The following is an 18,586-nucleotide window of genomic DNA, read 5'->3' as shown; positions in this document are numbered from 1 at the left end:
TTAAGCCAGTAAGTCACTGGACTTCAGATATCCTGAAAAACATTCAATATTTTCAGCAACTTTTACGATAGGTTACAGAGGGTGGGGACCCATAAGATGTGATCATCTTTTATAAACTGTCCAAGAACATCTTGCTGCTTGATAGGCACTTTGTTTTCTTCCTTTCAATGGGAGTTATGTGTAAAGTGGTCAAAAACAACCTCGCCCCTGACTTTAGTCCCAGAATCAGCCACCAGGGAATGAACTGCCAACTGAGATAAGGAGGAGCACTCTTCCCAATTGCCCTCCGAGTGATGCACGTAATAGTGACTTTGCATTCTTCCATCGGTCACATGAACCTTCTGAAATTCCAAGCCATGATTTAAGTGGCAATAGGCACTTCAACAGTGCCATCTGAACTCTAAATGAAATATAAGAATGTGTTATTGGTTTTCAGTATGGGTGGCGCTCTACCCTTGGGTAGGTTTGGTGTTGGTGGGGGTAGAAGGGTCCATGGCATCTGTTTGTGATGTTGTAGGTACTCATTCTGTCCCCTGGGTTGAAAACACAGGCTCGTTACACTGTTGATAATACATCGGGGTTACTTACCTTGCTGATGCCATACCAAAGGATGACTTAGAGAGGAGATTGCCATGTGTTTTGTATGATCTGCTAACTAAACTCCCTTGAGTCAAAGTTGGAGCATTTATGCCAAGTGACATTTTATAATGGACTGTGCTGTAATAAAATACCATGTTGTAGATTCGTTGACATATTTAATGTTCCAGTCAATGTATGTTTCTTTCACAAAGCAGTAACGTATCATATCAGCTGGGTACTTTACCGTTGTGTGTGTCAACCATTTGAATTAAAGGTGTGTCACACGTATCTTAACAGTCTCTTGATGATTTTTACTGGAGTTGTTAAGAGTTAGCTTGTCTCCAGGAAATGCCCAGCAAGAGCACTGAGGCATCTTCAGGAGAAACGATGATGCTGAAAGTAGGTGACTTTTGTCTAGGTTCATCTCTGTGAAGTGGAGGGGATGGAAAAGTTCAAAGACAAAGATTTTGCCCTAGATGTCAGTGCCAACCAGCCTGTCCTGGTGGCCGTGAAAATGCTCCGAGCAGATGCCAACAAGAACGCCAGGTCTGTGGTCTGCATTTTGAATTCTCCTTTATGTATTTCACCTTCGGGATCAGGAACACCCCCGGAAACCTTTGAGCAATTTTTTCTTTTGAGATGGGAAGGTCTGTGAGCTGCCTCACCTTTCACTGTTACGCTTTATTTTTCTGATGGGCTGTCGCCCTCGTCTCCTCTCCCCTCCATCCCCGGCAGACGCAAATGCCCACCATCCATCGAATTAGCTACCTATTTACCTCCTAACTCCTTCTGCACAGAGCTGTACTTCCCAACACACACAACAGCCTGAATATTTGCTCCTGCCATGGTTATGCACAGACATACTCCTGAATGTCATTACCACGTCTTGGCAGACTTCCACGTTCACACACATCTCTCTTGCTGAGTCTCTTCCGTTCTCCTTTTTTCGCATCTCTACTTACTTTCTCATCCCTTTTTTTTCTCTTTTATGCTTCTTCTCTTCTGTGTCCAGCAACCCCCCAAATGAGAAGCTACCTCTACTTGGAAAAGTATCCATGGACCTCAAAGCAAAAGGATCCACAGTCCTTTTAGCTGTTTCCCAAACTGGCTAATAGTCTCTTGGATCCTTTGCCACATAAATTGCAGTTTCCAGCCATACTCCGTTGTCTGACAGCCTTTCCATTACAGTAATGGTGAGTTAATCCTCACCCAGGGAGGCGTGCTGGTTGAAAGCTGGTTGTCTGTGTCTCAGAGAAGTCTGCACATCTGGGTGACGTATGTATTTTCCCATTTGTGTTGACTCGATTAGTCTCACTGATACTCACAGTGAGAGAAAACTTACTATTCCTATTCCCCAAATTATTGTCAATTCCACAAGTGGTGGTAGAGTTTCACTAAAAGTGTTGCAATGGACAGGATGTGGAATGAAGAAAGGTGAGGGAACAGAACTGGAATTTCAACTGTGAGAATTTCAATCTTTTTTTTTTTTTAATGTTTATTCTTGAGAGAGACAGAGAGAGAGAGCAAGCAGGGGAGGGACAGAGAGAGAGGGAGACACAGAGTCCGAAGCAGGCTCCAGGCTCTGAGCTGTCAGCCCAGAACCCCACACGCGGCTTGAATTCGCGAGCCGTGAGATCATGACCTGAGCCGAAGTCAGATGCTCAACTGACTGAGCCACCCGGGCGCCCCTGAGAATTTCAATCTTAAGGACATCAGTATGCACTGATGACATCCTCTGCCTCCCTTAGAGAGATGGAATATTCTTTATATTGGCCTTAGCACATGATTGGAGAGAGCGGCAAGAGGAAGAAAGCGTGGGATGTGACAAAGCCTTTGCCCATTGTTTTGGCTGGCGAGGCTTGGTGTTTCTCCTCCCGTACCCACTGCACTTTAGCAGTGATGGGTGATGTGGACTCTGCCCCGCCCCCCAAAGCCGTGGGAACCCCTGGTTTGGCATGGAGGGGGAATCCAAGAGGGCAGGTTTCACATCACTACGTCGATTTCAAGGGTGTCATATTAACACGATATGCCTGCCAGTCCAGGTTCCTAGAAAACTCACTGGAGATGACTCCTCTGCTCCGATAGTTGCCAGAACGTGGGCCAGTGGTCTCACGAACGCAGCTATTGTTACTGGGAAGGTGACAGCCCACTTTGTGACTCAAGGGTGGTTGTCACCGAGTACTCAATTAGTTAACGGTCTTGGCCACACGAGTGCTGTTTTTGAAATGACCTCACGTTACCACCCTGAGCTTTCAACAGCTCCGTTTTGAACGGGCTACTCAGTGTGTGTTGTGACTGACTGCTGGTGTGCCCTGTATCAGGAAAAGCCAGTATGAGGGGGGAAAAATAAAAGCATGATCAGATAAACCAGAGGATAACTATTCACTGTATAAAAGATTTCTTTGCTTTATTCATAGAGTGACTCCCTGGCTTTTTAAAAAGGTAAATCCCGGGGCGCCTGGGTGGCGCAGTCGGTTAAGCGTCCGACTTCAGCCAGGTCACGATCTCGCGGTCCGGGAGTTCGAGCCCCGCGTCGGGCTCTGGGCTGACGGCTCGGAGCCTGGAGCCTGTTTCCGATGCTGTGTCTCCCTCTCTCTCTGCCCCTCCCCCGTTCGTGCTCTGTCTCTCTCTGTCCCAAAAATAAATAAAAACGTTGAAAAAAAAAAAAAATTAAAAAGGTAAATCCCCAGGGCACTTAAGATACGATTACCAGTGAAAAGTTTCATTTCGCAGACTCGTTGTTAGCAGCGTGTATTCGATTCAGCAAATGGTAATCATTTTCTACGTGGTGGGCCTTCTGTCAGGTTCTAGGGATTCAAATGTGAGCAGATCGTGGTTCGTGTTCTCCAAAAGATTTCAGTTGAAGAGGGTGCATCTGATTCCAGGGTGAATAGAATGAGACAGTTCCCGGGTGCCAACTTCTCTGTCCTCTCGAAGGTTATCCAAAGGGAGACAAGACTTGGAATAATGGGCGGGACCAGGCTTTGCCGTGTCTTCTTCCCCTTCCTGTTTCTAACCCTGGCAACCTCTGGGTTTACCCGTGTCTGTGTCCTCCAAAGGAACGATTTTCTTAAGGAGATAAAGATCATGTCCCGGCTCAAGGACCCAAACATCATCCGCCTCTTAGCTGTGTGCATCACCGAGGACCCTCTGTGCATGATCACTGAGTACATGGAGAATGGAGATCTCAATCAGTTTCTTTCCCGCCACGAGCCCCCCAGTTCTGCCTCCAGCAACGCACCCACTGTCAGGTAAGCAAGCCAGCTCGTCTGTCCCTCCCGTGTGTTCCTGAGACAAACCTGGGCTCTGAAGAAGCGGAGCGGTGAACTTGAAAGTACCTTGGTGTTCTGGGATGGCAGGGAGGTTAGTATGCAGGGAATAATGGAGCAACTGTCCTGCGGGGGGAAAGCAAGGAGATTCACGGAGAGCAGAGAAGGGATGCTGAGGTCGAAACTCCAGTTCGTAGGAAGCACCCAGGGAACGCATGCCTTTCACGGCTCCCTCTTTCCACAGGCTACTTTCTCTCTTCCTTTTTATTCCCTCAGTTATGCCAACCTGAAGTTTATGGCTACCCAGATAGCCTCTGGTATGAAGTACCTTTCCTCTCTTAATTTTGTCCACCGAGACCTGGCCACACGAAACTGCTTGGTGGGTAAGAACTATACCATCAAGATAGCCGACTTTGGGATGAGCAGAAACCTGTACAGCGGTGACTACTACCGGATCCAGGGCCGGGCAGTCCTCCCTATCCGCTGGATGTCTTGGGAGAGCATCTTACTGGTGAGTCCCTCACGTCTGCAAGCCCTACCTTAGCGACTGACACGGAGGCAGGTGCATATGGCGCATAGGGACCCACTTTTAAGTTTATTTATTTTGAGAGGAAGAGAAAAAGAGAGAACATGAGCAGGGGAGGGGCAGAGAGAGAGAGAGAGAGAGAGAGAGAGAGAGAGAGAGAATCCCAAGCAGGCTCCACACTATGAGCACAGAGCCCGTGTCAGGGCTTGAACTCACGAACCGCAAGATCGTGACCTGAGTCAGACCAGGAGTCGGATGCCCAAACGACTGAGCCAGCCAGGTGCCTCCACTTTATAATTTTTATTCAACGCTTGGTATTCTGGACCATGAGTGAATAGTTTTTCAAATGTCTCTTTTGGAGGTGTATTTTCTGACCGTGTATGTTTGAGATATTTTATTGTTGGTTTTATACCACTTAGCTGATTTGTGGAATTTTTAGACTTTAAACGTTTACTTCCTGCCATGCGACACACAGGTAATTTCGTCTTAATTGGCTAAATTAATATCACTGAGAAAAGCCTGGGAGCAATCTAGCTTTCCTTGTTTATAGTTAATCTGTTTATTCCTCTTTCATATTCTTAAAGGATTCATTAATTAAATTTGAAATGAAAAAATATATATAGCTGTTTCCTTTCTCTCACCAAGATATCCATTATTAGTAGTTTGGCATATTTCCTTTGAGGGTTGTTTTCTGTACACACATTTCTGTGTATATATAGATGTGTGTGTGTATGTGTGTGTATATATACGTGTATATGTATATGTATATGTATATATATACACAGTAGCCTCCCTTTATTTGCAGGGGAGATGTTCCAAGACCCTCCAGTGAATGCCTGAAACCACTATATATACTATATATACTATGTTTTCCCCCCACACGTACATACCTATAATAAAGCCTAATGTATAAATTTGGCACAGTAACAGGGTAAAAACAATAATAGTATTGTTATATTATATTGTATAACAAGATTCTGTTTATAACAAGATACTGTCATCAAAGTTACGCAAACATGGTCTCTCTCTCTCTCTCTCTGTCTCCAAAATATCGTACTGTGCTCCCCCTTCCTCTTGCGATGATGTAGGATGATACAATGCCTACATGAGGAGATGAAGTAGGTGAATCGCGTAGGTGTCGTGAAGTGGCGTTAGGCTACCACGTAGCGTGGGCAGAGCGTTCTTGGCTTCTGGATCGCGGTTGACCGTGGGCAGCTGAAATCGTGGAAAGTGCAACTACAGATAAGGGGAACTCCTGTGTACAGATAATTACATTCCATAATTGGGACGATCCGATGCACATATAACTCTACAATGTTAGCATTTCCTATGTCATTAAACGTTCTTCAAAAATGTGATTTTAGGGGCGCCTGGGTGGCTCAGCTGGTTAAGCATCCAACTTCGGCTCGGGTCATGATCTCACGGTTCACGAGTTCGAGCCCTGGGTCAGGCTCTGTGCTGATAGCTCGGAGCCTCCTTCACATTCTGTCTCCTTCTCTCTTTGCCTCTCTCTCTCTCAAAAATAAATAAAACATTTACAAAAATGTGATTTTAATGGCTGCATCATACCCTATGGTGTGTGTATAGCCGATAATTTAATGATATCTCTGTAATTTGAGATGTCAGTGTTTTTCTGATTCCCACTATTATGAATGCTGCCGTGTATACACCAGATTACATAAGTCCTTACAAGGATCTTGACCATCTACATGTGACGCACACATTTTTCCCATTTCTGATGTGATTATTGAGCAGTGCTCTCTTTGAAGGTATTATAGAGTGTTGTAAAAGATTATTAGTCTGGGATTCAGAGGGTCCTGTTCCAAATCTCAGTTTTCCCATGACTAATGGTCTTGCTATCTAGGAGATTTTTAGTAAACGTCTCTTGTCTCACTTTTCTGACCCAAATAAATAAGGGTAAATAACCTCATCTACTTGAGGGTTGTACTTATTGAATAGAAAATGTGCACGTATTTAATGCATGCTGATTACATCTGAATCCCATTGCTGTCACGTGTTAGTGTACCCTTCAAGACTGGGACTCTCACTGACCTGGGAAGCAAGGGTCCTGCATTCTCCCAGGGACTTCGGGCACCTAAACTAGATTTCTCTGTCTCTAACATAAAGACGATTGACTTTCCATTCTAATTTTGCCATTCCCATGGGCGCTTTCCCAAGGCTACCCTACAGCCTGAAGTTTGAGCTTCTGACACTTGGTGGGAGAGTCAGGTAGCTTACGGCTGCACCTCTTTCAGCCCTGGGATCTCATCCCCAAGAGAAGCAGGTCTAAGCTGAGGCCGCGGGGGACAAGACAATGATCTGCAGCTTGAGGCCCAAGCAACTTCATTTTGTTGTTGTTGTTTTACGTTTATTTGTTTATTTTGAGAGAGAGAGAGTGTGTGCAAGTGCACGAGTGGGGGAGGGGCAGAGAGAGAGGGAGAGAGAGAATCCCAGGCAGGCTCCACGCTATCAGTGCAGAGCCCATCACGGGGCTCCATGTCGCGAACTGTGACCTGACCTGAAACCAAGAGTCGGCCGCTCAACTGACTGAGCCACCCAGGCGCCCCATTTTGCCATTTTAGATTCTCCATGCACATCTTGGCAGTCCCAGTCTTCCTTGCCCTGGGGAGTGGAAGGGGGTGACCAGGTCATGCAGATCTCACCCGCGCATATCATGCACCGGCTATCCTGGTTTCCTCTTCTCTTCCTTACGTGAACAGGGCAAATTCACGACAGCGAGTGACGTGTGGGCCTTTGGGGTGACTCTGTGGGAGACGTTCACCTTTTGCCAGGAGCAGCCCTATTCCCAGCTGTCTGATGAGCAGGTCATTGAGAATACTGGAGAGTTCTTCCGGGACCAAGGGAGGCAGGTGAGAACTGCTGGGGGTGGGAGGGTGTGCACCTGGGTGCTCCACAAGGTGAGAAGAAGAAAGTCCTGACCTAGCAGGATAGCCGGAGCCGGGAGATGGGCTACGTGGATGGCAGTCTTTGGTCACTCATTATCCAAAGAACGTGAAAGACTGAGGTCCGCCCCCCACCACCCCTGCCAGCCATACACTCTGCCTGATGCACATGGCAGGGATCCGTTCGGCCAGGTGCCTCCGCGACTCGAAGACGGCAGGAAATCAAATCCGCTCTCTCACGTTTGCCCTATTTCTTGCTGTGGACCGTATGGTTCATCTTCCTGGTTGAAACACTAAGAACAAAAATATAAGTTTAAAAAATGAATAAGGGATTCATTGGCAGTACCTAAAAACTTGGTTTGGACTAAATATTTAGCAACGTTCCTGGACTGTTGTGCCGGGAGATGAGCAGATGTGTCCAGAACTCGGGGAACAGCGGGGTCCCACTCTGACGAGGGTCCCAATTCCCAGGCAGGATACTCTAACATTTCTTTAGTGACTCGGTTTGTAAAGACCCCGTGACCTGTCGGATTTGGAGCTTGCTGATGTGGCTGGAGCACTGAGCCTCCCCAAAGAGGCCTGGCCACTGCACCCTGGAGGGTGGCAGTTGAAGCCAGCTGGCGAGAGGGAGAAGGCCTGCAGAAAATGAAAACGTAGGGGCGCCCGGGTGACTCGGTTGGTTAAGGGTCCGACTTCAGCCCAGGTCACGGTCTCACGGTTCGTGAGTTCGAGCCCCGCATTGGGGGGGTGGGGGAAGAAAAGAAAAGAAAAGAAGAACTTAAATCCTTAAATACATCGAAGTAAGCAAAAGACAAGAAAGATAAGCAAAAGATAAGAAGAGATAAGACAATGTGCAGGTTGAAAGCAAGAGGAAGAGGGCCTGGGATTTCACTTTATCTTGCTGCTCTGTAGATCTTTTGGGAGCAGGGGATCCAAACGACCTGTCTTGGTTGTAAAATAATTGCGTTCATACCATGACAAAGGGCAAATTCACCCCCGTGTGCAGTGGACCAAGGCCAAGTGAGCGGACCAAGGAAAAAAGTGATTTTTCTACTGGACTGATACATCATGACAGGAGGTTGACCTATGCTAGTTTTAATTTCTAACAATGCCCAGGATTTTATTTTTCTTATTTATTTAAAAAAAAATTTTTTTTTCAACGTTTATTTATTTTTGGGACAGAGAGAGACAGAGCATGAACGGGGGAGGGGCAGAGAGAGAGGGAGACACAGAATCGGAAACAGGCTCCAGGCTCTGAGCCGTCAGCACAGAGCCCGACGCGGGGCTCGAACTCACGGACCGCGAGATCGTGACCTGGCTGAAGTCGGACGCTTAACCGACTGTGCCACCCAGGCGCCCCTTTTTTTTTTTTTTAATTTTTTTTTTTTCAACGTTTATTTATTTTTGGGACAGAGAGAGACAGAGCATGAACGGGGGAGGGGCAGAGAGAGAGGGAGACACAGAATCGGAAACAGGCTTCTTATTTATTTTTAAATACTCAGCTTAAAAGGGTCCCCCAGTTCATCTTCACTACTAGTAGTGAGCCAAATGTATTTTCACCCACTACCAAGGGGTCAAATAGCAAAGTTAAGTTATTGAATGAAGCTGAGGTCAAAATCAGATATTACCATTATATGCTCAGTGAACTTCTCCCCTATAAGCAAAAGTTGTAATTTTCGATAAAAATGTATTACATGTAGCACCTTAATCACTAAACATAACTTGTCAAAGTTAAACTTTATTGTAGTCTACAAAATTTCATTACTTTAAATTTTATTCCTAAAATGTCCGTATTCAAATTTTAAGTCTGACATTAGAGTGTAGGGACAGCAGTTTCTCAATACTGTCAGCTGCAAGGTAGACTCTGAGGTCAGCAGACTCCTCTGCGTGGCCCAATCCGGGGCAGGGGGTCCCAGAGAACATTATGGGAGGAGCAACATGGATATTTCCAGCATTCCGGTGTCTGCATCCGGCTGGGGTCCTGTTCTGGTAGAGGAGCTGAGACCACCTAATTCACTTTCTGCCCCTGCCGTGATGGGCTCGGCCAAGATAAACCTCAACACTTGGGCCGTAAATGGAGGACTTGGTGTTCTAACAACTTGCTTTTCAGTCTGAGACCTCTTTTTGGCTAGAGTTTCGTCTTTTGCATGACAGTGGGGACCTCAGAATGGTTCATCAGGAAACGCTGCTGCAAACAACTAGGCAAGACAAGTGAAGGGACGGGGGCCGAGATGTGAGCGGGAAGAACAGACACCACACCTGTTTTAGTTTTCAAGTTCAAGCAGGGAGGGAGGCAGACAAAACTATAATGCAACCACACTTCCTTCCCTTCCCCCCCCCCCCCCCCCCCGCTTCTTAACATCCTTGTTTTCTGTTCACCTTTGTTTTCAAAGACCTACCTCCCCCAGCCTGCCATCTGCCCTGACTCTGTGTACAAGCTGATGCTCAGTTGCTGGAGAAGAGACACCAAGCATCGTCCTTCGTTCCAGGAGATCCACCTTCTGCTCCTTCAGCAAGGGGACGAGTGACGCTATCACTGCCTGGCGACATTCCGATGGCCCAGGTCCTTCTCACAAGACCTACCACTCACCCACGCCTAAGCCACTCCATCCGGACGTTGAATGGGCCCGGGGGACGGAGGCTTATTCACTTCTCTGTCTCTGTCCCTGGCCTGCCTTCACTCCACTCCCCCACTCTCTACCCCTGACCCATATATACTCTTTTTTTTTTTTTTTTTTTACATTAAAGAACTCAAAAAGAAAAAAAAAATCCTAGGAAAGATAAAATCTAGTAAAGAAATCTTACGTAATATACCAAAGTGTTGGATAGCAAGCTAGACAATTTAGATAATTTATAAAGGTTAAATATGCTATGTTTATAAATGTGCAAATGCTACAATATTTTTCCATGTCACCTTTCAAAATGTATCTTCAGAAAGAAAAAACTTGAAGAATACTGATATCTTAGGAAACGTGGGATTAAGCTTAGGGAAGACCCTCGGTAAGCGTGGAGAATCCGATGAGATGGTTGGTATTTGGTAACTGATCAGAGATTTCTGAGTTTCCTAATGTGGCCTCTGGACACGTCCTACCCTCTGCCTTTCCTTCTCCTGTCAAAGTGGATGATACATGCTTGAAAAACCCCAGGTTCTCAGAATGGGTGTTTTGTTCATTTTGTGGGCGGGGTCAAGGGGGAGGTCTAGATGCATAGGAAATACAGAGAGTGTGTGTGGGAGAGAGCGTACGGCAAGGCCGTGGGAAGGGGAATCGTCATTTGCCAAAAAAGTACCTTGAGTGTGGAAGGGTTCCTGAACAGAGAACGGACATAGGAAAAGAAGTCTATGGAGGGCAGGTAACACGTGGGCTATTCCCTTGTGATTTCTGCTGAGGGTCCCCCACTTGCTCAGATATTTTCAGGCGTGTGTTTCAGTGAGAGCCTGGTGTTGAATCAGTAGAGACTGGTGTTCTGATATCTGGACCGTGGGTCCTTTGGTTCGTCTTTTCCAAGTCTTTCAGCTCTTTTATTAGGAGCATCCCCTAGGGGACCCGTGGGCTGGGGTGTGTGTGTGAATTTCTCTGGCACAAATACCTGAAGGCCCTGTGGAGTAGGGAGTAGGTCTGTTCTGAGTGTTTCCAAAATGTTGACCTAGGGCCAACGAGGGAAAGTCGCAAAGAGATAGCTTTCCACTCCTTATTAGAGCGAGCATAACCAACAGAACACACGAGGGTGAACGGGTCACCTCCAGAGGTCGGGGGGAGTCCTTTGTGGCCGAAGAGTTTCAGATGCAGGCTGAGGAGCCAGGCAAGAAAGAGAGAGGCTTTGAAACCCGAGGTAAATGGTTGTATGAGATGGTTGACCCTCCGAGTCCTTGATTGCAGAGAGGCACAGGGTGAGCGTGAGAGAGAAGTCCCTCACTGCTCCTGCTTCGTGTGGAGGCTCTTACCCCGGCGGATGGTGCGGCCAGCAGGAAAGAAATCCTGGGGTTCTGGGTTCAGAAGCCATGGAAACTGATACACTATCTAGTAAGAGTCCCCTCGGAACAGATGATGAGCTCTCTCCTCCACGAGGCCTCAGACTTAATGGGAAGCAGGAAAAGGGGCCCCTCCATTCCCTCCGAGGGAGCAACAGGAAAAGGTTACAGAATACGCTTCCCAAGTGTAAGAAATAGACTTGAGATCTTGGGTCTGCTTCCCTAGCTCTCACCCGGCCCCCTGTGCACAGTCGCTCAGGGACTTGACTGTCCTCCCTGGTTCAGCCTTTAACATCTCTCCAGGCTACCGCAGAAGCCAAGTGCCCAAGTCCCCCAGACAGTCTTGTGACCCGAGCAGACACCTTCTCCCATAGCTGCCCTTCGACTCTGGGCTCCAGTCTCTGCCAGGGCTAAGTCTGCCGAGATCATTGGCGTGGGGGTCAGGAGAGCGTTGGCTTGGAGCTCTGATCCTACTTCTGCCTCAAGCCAAGTGTGTTATTCTTCACACTTTCTGGAATCACTTCACCTTTCTGGACTTTACTTTCCCTAGCCGTAAAATGAGGGGATGGGGTTAGACGGCCTTGAAACCTCGCCCAGTTCTGATAGGTTCCGTGCTGGCTGGATAATTGCATCTAGAGTTGACGAAGATTCTGTCATCTGGTCATGTGGTTGTCCTGCTCTGCCGATCGCAGTCAGCAAAAGCAATGATGCAGGGAACGCACTGTCATAGTCATAGTAACAGCGGCCACTTGTACAGCACTTTCAAGTTCATCAGGCATTTCCATAGACATTATCTCATCTGACATGTGCAGGGCCAGACTCATTCTCCTACGTCCCAGGACCTGTCACACTGCTTTCAAGACCAGTGTTAACTTCATGTATTCGAGAGGTCTCTAGAGAAACAGAACCAATAGGATATATATGTATACACACACACACACACACACACACACACACACATATAAATTTATTATAAGGATTTGGCCCATGTGATTAGGAGGCTCAAAAGTCTCACAAGCTCTCCCCTGCAGCTGCAAACCCAGGGAAGTGGGTGGGGGGCCCAGTTCCGGGAAAACGGAGGACAGAAGACTGACGTTCAAGTTCAGCAGTCAGGCAGAGAGAGCAGACTCCCCTCCTCTGTCTTTTGCATCTTTTCCCGAGCGGCCCACACCAGAGAGGGCAGTCCTTTTCACTCAGTGCACCAATTCAGATGCTGAAGTCCTCTGGAAACACCCTCACAGAGCCACCCAGAAACCCTGTTTCATCTGGGCACATTGACACAGAAATTTAATCACCTCGCTGCAGGTGAAATCCAGGCCTACGGCCTATCCTCCGTTTTGCACCTGCCTCTGGTAGACCCACATGCAGCCCGCGCCCGCGGCTTCTTATGTGGCCAGAGAGAATAACATCATCTCCCCGTCTTTGCCTAATCTCTCCACTTCTTTCTTTTCACACTTCTGCCTCAAACCACCGCACGCATTCCATGATCCCCCGTATAAAAAGAAAATCATATTGGAGATAAACTGAACGTGTCTGGATTTTCCTGGCCTTGAGCCACAGAGTAATTGGTTTCACGTGGCTCCCAAGCCCGTTCAGGAGGAACGGAGGACGAAGGAGGAGGAAGCTTTCTGGCACTGAGACTCCTACCTTAGAGACCCTGCTCTAGCTGCTAGCCCGGCCATGCCCACAGAGCCTCGCTGCACGGACCAAAGAAACCCAATAGCAGGACATGGTGAAGAAGGCTTAGTACGTAGAATTTCAAAGTAGCTCAAACTTCGATGAGAAGAACGTAGCTGGGAGCTTTGAGAAAAGGAGATAGGAAAGGGGACAGCGAACCACGGAGGCCTTGTTAACCTTCGTAGTGAGTCATCCCCTTCGTGATAGATATGAACTACTTCATATCCAGATTGTGTTTGGGGATCGTCAGATTTCACGTTGTACTTTTGCTGGTGAATGTGCTGCTAACTAGGTCCAAATCTGGATGTGCTGTCCAGACGCCTGTGTTATCAGAAGGGATCTGGAACGGAAGGAGGCACAGAGGGGAAAGTGTGGTCTTGATGCCGTGGAAAGATCACGTACAAGTACACAAGACAGTATGAGGAAGAGCATCATATGGAAAGGGAGTAACAAACAAAGAAAAAGGATAAATGAATGTGCATGTGCCTGAGTGGGGAGGCGGGTGGGGACTAGAAAGAAGGCTACACAAAAAAAGGTAAGGGAGAGTGCAGGGGAAGGACCCTGGGCGAGTCAGGGCGGCAAGGCAGAAACAGGTGGGGCAGGTGAGAATCCATGCCGAAGCATGAAAGCAAATCTCGGAAGAGAGATCCGAGAGAGGGCAGAAAATGTAAGTGTTATTGGAGATAAAAGGTAAATATGTGTAGGGAAAGAAATTCTGGATGACAGAGATGATAAAAGTATTTATTAAAAAATGAAAAGTCAGGTGCGGTGTATGAAAAGGAAGGGAGCTTTTCAGAGTTTTTGGAAAGGGAAGGTCCTTATAAAAACACATAAGCAACCATCAGGGAATGATCTAATTTCAGACGGGGCGGGTGAGGGGGTGCCCCGTCGAAGTGTATTCTGGGCCCTGCAGGCGCTGGGGATAACGGTGGTGGGAAGAGATCGTTCCTTTGCTTGAACTGGACTGTGTTTCCCAAGTGCTGCTTTGGAAATGATTTATGGCAGTTCACGGGGCGTTGTTTCCCTTCCCTTGCTTCTGTTGATCAAATCCATTTAAAATAATGCCCATCACTGCTGTGCCCGGAAAAGCCACAGGGAAACACTGAAATAATAGGCCGAAGTTAGACAAGACCAAATCTCACTTGATATCTATGCAGAGAGGTATACGCCACGTTGGAAGCAAGTCTTTCTCTAGTCCCATCCAGACTTCCCACGAGGAAGCCATGATGTGGGGCTGAGCCATATGTTTTGAGTAAAGGGGAACAGAAGAGGGGGAGTGTCTGCAAGAGGGAGAGATGAAGATATTCCAAGGAAATATTCCAAAGCAGAACAGCATCTTGTTTTGCCCAAAACTGAGAAGAAAATGAAGAAAATTACAGCCAGGGCCCAGGTCACTTCCAACATATGGTTAATAAGTCTTTGATCCTAACTGGAATTTATGTACCTGCCGTCTTGGCCTTTTCAGTAAGATCTCTGACCTCTGGCAGTGTATACGGTAGGTCCCTAAAAATTTCTGGAATATTGATTGCAGATTCTGATCTATGCTGGGAAGTCCTTCTTGAGTTGAAAGTTAACATTTTTATAGAAACAGATGAACGCCTTTTCCACTTGGTAAATGCCTTGGAATGCTGAATCAATACGGAAAGAGACCAGAATGGTCAATGGTGATTGGATTTCTGGCATTTTTAGTTCTCTGGCACGATTAGCTGCATTGCTTGATGGCAGACAAGTGGTGGGTAATTATTTACTTGGTGTATCTTTTATTTAAAAACTTGTTATTTTGAAATACTTTAAGACTCACAAGAAGTTATAAAAATAGTAGAGCGGCCTTACCCTAACACCAGGCTTTCCCCATTGATAACATCACATGTGACCGTAGTCTATTCTCAAAACCAGAAAATTGACATTTGTAATTCTATTCATTAAACTGCAGACCTCACTCAGATGTCACCAGTTTTTTTTACATGTATTTATTTAGTTTCTGGATACTTTATCCCTTTCTGATTTGTAACCTGGCCCCGCGTGGGATGCGGCAGGAAACACACTACAATCCTACAAAATTCTAGAGAGAATACAACAAATTAATGTGTTCCTTTGTCAATGAGAAAATCCTGCCTAGACCACTTCCACATTTTCGGACTAGTTTTGCTGTTTAGCCTCTGGAACAACCCAAAAACAACTCAGAAGGATTTGGAAACACAAAAGACAGTGAGACCCGCACGTAGTTTGCAGGCTAGAGAATCAGTTGTAGGACGTTCTAGATGGTTCCTGCAGTTCCTACAAGTGGTAAGATTTGTAATGGTGGCAAGCAGGGGACTTAGGGTAAGCGGGTCTTTTGGTCAAGAGCTAGGTGGCACTTAGTTGATGGCACCAGGGCTGGCTTGTGGAAGGAACAGAGTACGGTGGCATAGGGTCCCCTAACGTGTGATGAACACAATTTTCGGAGTAGTACAGACATTTGATTTGCCTAAATACCAATTCTTAAACGGAATGGCAGGTACATTGGACCAAATCAAATGTAAACACAGAAGCAACTTTGGGGGCAGTTGAAACTCTGGGTTTGCGGATTGCAGCTGTGAGTTTTGTGATGGCATCTTTAAACGTGCCCTATTTAAGGGTCACAAGGTGGTAACCGTGTTCACACTGCTTAGCCTGTGTCCTGTAAAGTTCCAAGCATGTAGTGAGCACTCAGCAAATATTTGCTGAGTGTTGTTTTTTGAATGAATAAAAGATAGAAACCGAAACTTGTCATTCAGCGTAACTGGGGTGAATTTAGGGAGAATTGCTTTGCTGTATCGTAGAGGGTTTATTTTCAAACGAAGAGAGAAAAAAGAGTGCGCAGACTTGTACCTGGTGAAGTTCATTCTCAGTTTGTGTATTTTCTAACGATGACATTGATCTATGGAAATACCTCATTCTTTGAGGTGTTTAGACAGCAGTTCAAGGCAGTTCTCTGCAATGCACCCCAGCAAGAGCCCCAAACCCAGCCCATTTGAAGCTCTTTGGTTTCTCCTGCAGACACCTGGTCGAGAACTTGTAAAGGAGAAAGGTCAAAGTCCCAAGCAGGCCTGTGCTTACCCACATTCACAATTGCATATAAGGGGAGACTTTGCACAAAGACTTACTGGGAAAGCATAATGTGATAAGGCAATTACTTTGAGTGAAAACCTGTTTTCTTGCAAAGAGGCTTAGAAATAGTTGAAATTGGGGAGGATTCCTGCAAACACACCAAGAGTTTGTAATCTAGCCTATTCATTTTATGCCCTTTACTACTCATGATATCCTATTTTTTCTACCCTGTTGTCTGGTAACTTCCTAAGGGTTGAGTTTCTGAATCTACATGGCTCACTCTTCCTACGAGGAGGGAATATCTGAGCCTCATTTTGCGGGCTTTGGAGGATGATGTGTCTTGTCAAGGGGCAAAGAGCAAACTGATTGATTTCTGCTTAAAACTATCCTAGTCATTCCGAAACAGAATAGGTAAAAGTTCTCTGTATTAGAAAAGGAAACAAGATACCAATTGTATATTTTCTTTATTTATTCTCTGTAAGTCTGTCAGATGATAAATTGTAAATAACAATGATTAAAGAAATATGCTACTGACGGATCCTTCTTCTGTGCAAATAGCGCCGGCTCCTGGCTTTGCGATCTTCACTCCTTACAGTCTTTCTGGAGTAGTGAGGGGGCAAGGGGGCAGAGCCAAGGGTGTGCGCGGGGTGCGCGGGGTCGGTAGAGGGTCTCTTGCACAAGCCTGTCTCCTATTCGTTGACTGTGTACGGGAAGGAAAGCGTCTGGGTCTCTGGCACATCCAAACGTACTAGAGACCTGGAGTTTTGTGTCGTCCCATTAGTCCAGCTCCCGAGAGGCCAGTCCGGAATTAATTGAGGATGCTTTATTGTTATTACAAAGTTGTCTTGCCTGATACATAGAAATCCCTCCCAAATCCAAAGATCGTCTGGCTCGAGACAGACCACACATACAAAAAGTGACAAAAACTATGAACAAACAGAATACAGACCAAGTCTTCATACGACACATTAAGATGAACCTCCCCTCCCCCCGCCCCAAGCCACCCCCACAACATGTTTCTTGGTCTCTGAAGAATAAATTTATACTTTGAATTTTCTGAAGAATTATGTTTTTTCAGCGATGGCCATGGTAGAGAACGGATAAAAATTCTCAGAGGACAATAATTCACGAACGCACACTCAGACCCCCAAAGTATCTAGTGTGATTTCAGTACCAAAGGCCCGGGGATGCAAATATCTGTGTGGTGGGAGTGGGTTGGAGGCAAAGGAGAAAAAAAAGTAACAGGCAGAACAGAGATGTTCAAAGAGGTCCAATTCCATGGTCAACACCTGTCGCCAAGCTTTAAAGGTGGGTGTGAGTGATACAGCATAGGTATATGCTGTGCATGTATCTGAGTATGTAATTTATTCTGAGGACACATATTAAGTCTGCTCTTTTATGTTTCATTTATTTAAAAAAATTTTTTTAATGTTTATTTCTGAGACAGAGAGAGACAGAGCATGAGTGGGGGAGGGGCAGAGAGAGAGAGAGGGAGACACAGAATCCGAAGCAGGCTCCAGGCTCTGAGCTGTCAGCACAGAGCCCGACACGGGGCCCGAACTCACAGACCGTGAGATCATGACCTGAGCCGAAGCCGGACGCTCAACCGACTGAGCCACGCAGGCGCCCCTGCTCTTTTACGTTTTAACTAACAACTTCGGGGACTCTATTTTGCTTAGTATTGAGCACTACAAACTGATTTGTCACCACTTACAATTTTATATTCATTTCGTATTTGAAAAAGAAGTATACACACTCATCTTCCGGTCCTTGACTCACACCGAACAATAACTCCTTACGGATAAGAGACATATTACCTCTTGCTACCTGAGGAAATGGGTCAGATCCCACTCTTAAAGCAGGTTTGGTCCAGGCTGGATGTACAGTGATTGGAAGAGAAGACAGATAAAAAACACCCACAAGAAATGCTACATGGCCCCACGGTAGCTGTTTTGTTTGTTTGTTTGTTTTGTTTTGTTTTTTTCTGACCCTGTTTGCAAACCAGAGACAAGTTAGTTCTGGAGAGGTTTCTGAGGACCCAGAATAGAGCTCTGTCATGGGTGCTAAAGGTAACTTTACTGATCTTTGTCTACATGAGGACTGTTTCAGGTACCATAGAAGAAACCAAAGATCGGTTTCAGGATTCAGGGTAGAGCAAAATTTATTTTATAAGGCAGTAAATAGTCAATTTACTATTCTGATCAAGGGGCCAAGGTTTGCCAGGGGTAAACGGGATCAGTCATTGTGTACCAGGTTCTTCTGGTTTCCAGGAAAACAGCTCACAAACAATACAAACTCAAAATGACTAGTTTGGGAAGATGAAAGTCATACTAACTCACCTATCAGTAAACTATATATTATAACTTTTACTGAGCTGTGTCCTACACGTGATAAAATATTTTTTTAAAATACAAAATTCAATGACATGTGTTGTCAACAGATTTCCGTTCTCTTAGTCTCTCTGGCCCCTCTAGTGGTTCAGCCCATCCCGTGAATGTTAAAGAACTTTGAAAGCCCCAACTTCAAATGAAAGAAGGAAGCAGAGACCAAGGTTTCCCCCCTTGGATGGGACGGACATCACGCTAGTACGAGA

The 18,586-nt window shown here is 46.1% G+C and overlaps 2 protein-coding genes across 3 annotated transcripts in view; both read left to right on the top strand.

The window, feature by feature from the left end:
* DDR2 (discoidin domain receptor tyrosine kinase 2) overlaps positions 1-16,527 on the top strand; it is a 156,347-nt gene extending 139,820 nt beyond the window's left edge. For both annotated transcript variants that reach the window (XM_030302278.2, XM_030302277.1), the window contains exons 14-18: positions 998-1,125; positions 3,639-3,830; positions 4,125-4,359; positions 7,095-7,244; positions 9,671-16,527. In XM_030302278.2, coding sequence (XP_030158138.1) covers positions 998-1,125; positions 3,639-3,830; positions 4,125-4,359; positions 7,095-7,244; positions 9,671-9,805 — 840 coding nt within the window. In that variant the 3' untranslated portion in view covers positions 9,806-16,527. The remainder of the gene's footprint in view (positions 1-997; positions 1,126-3,638; positions 3,831-4,124; positions 4,360-7,094; positions 7,245-9,670) is intronic.
* The window catches only part of HSD17B7 (hydroxysteroid 17-beta dehydrogenase 7), a 34,037-nt gene continuing 25,492 nt past the window's right edge, over positions 10,042-18,586 (top strand). The window contains exon 1 of the mRNA XM_030302281.1: positions 10,042-10,628. Within this exon, the coding sequence (XP_030158141.1) occupies positions 10,618-10,628 (11 nt within the window). The 5' untranslated portion in view covers positions 10,042-10,617. The remainder of the gene's footprint in view (positions 10,629-18,586) is intronic.

Source organism: Lynx canadensis, chromosome F1 (assembly GCF_007474595.2).
Source record: "Lynx canadensis isolate LIC74 chromosome F1, mLynCan4.pri.v2, whole genome shotgun sequence".
Classification (NCBI taxonomy): Eukaryota; Metazoa; Chordata; class Mammalia; order Carnivora; family Felidae; genus Lynx; species Lynx canadensis.
This window is presented reverse-complemented; position numbering and strand designations above follow the sequence as displayed.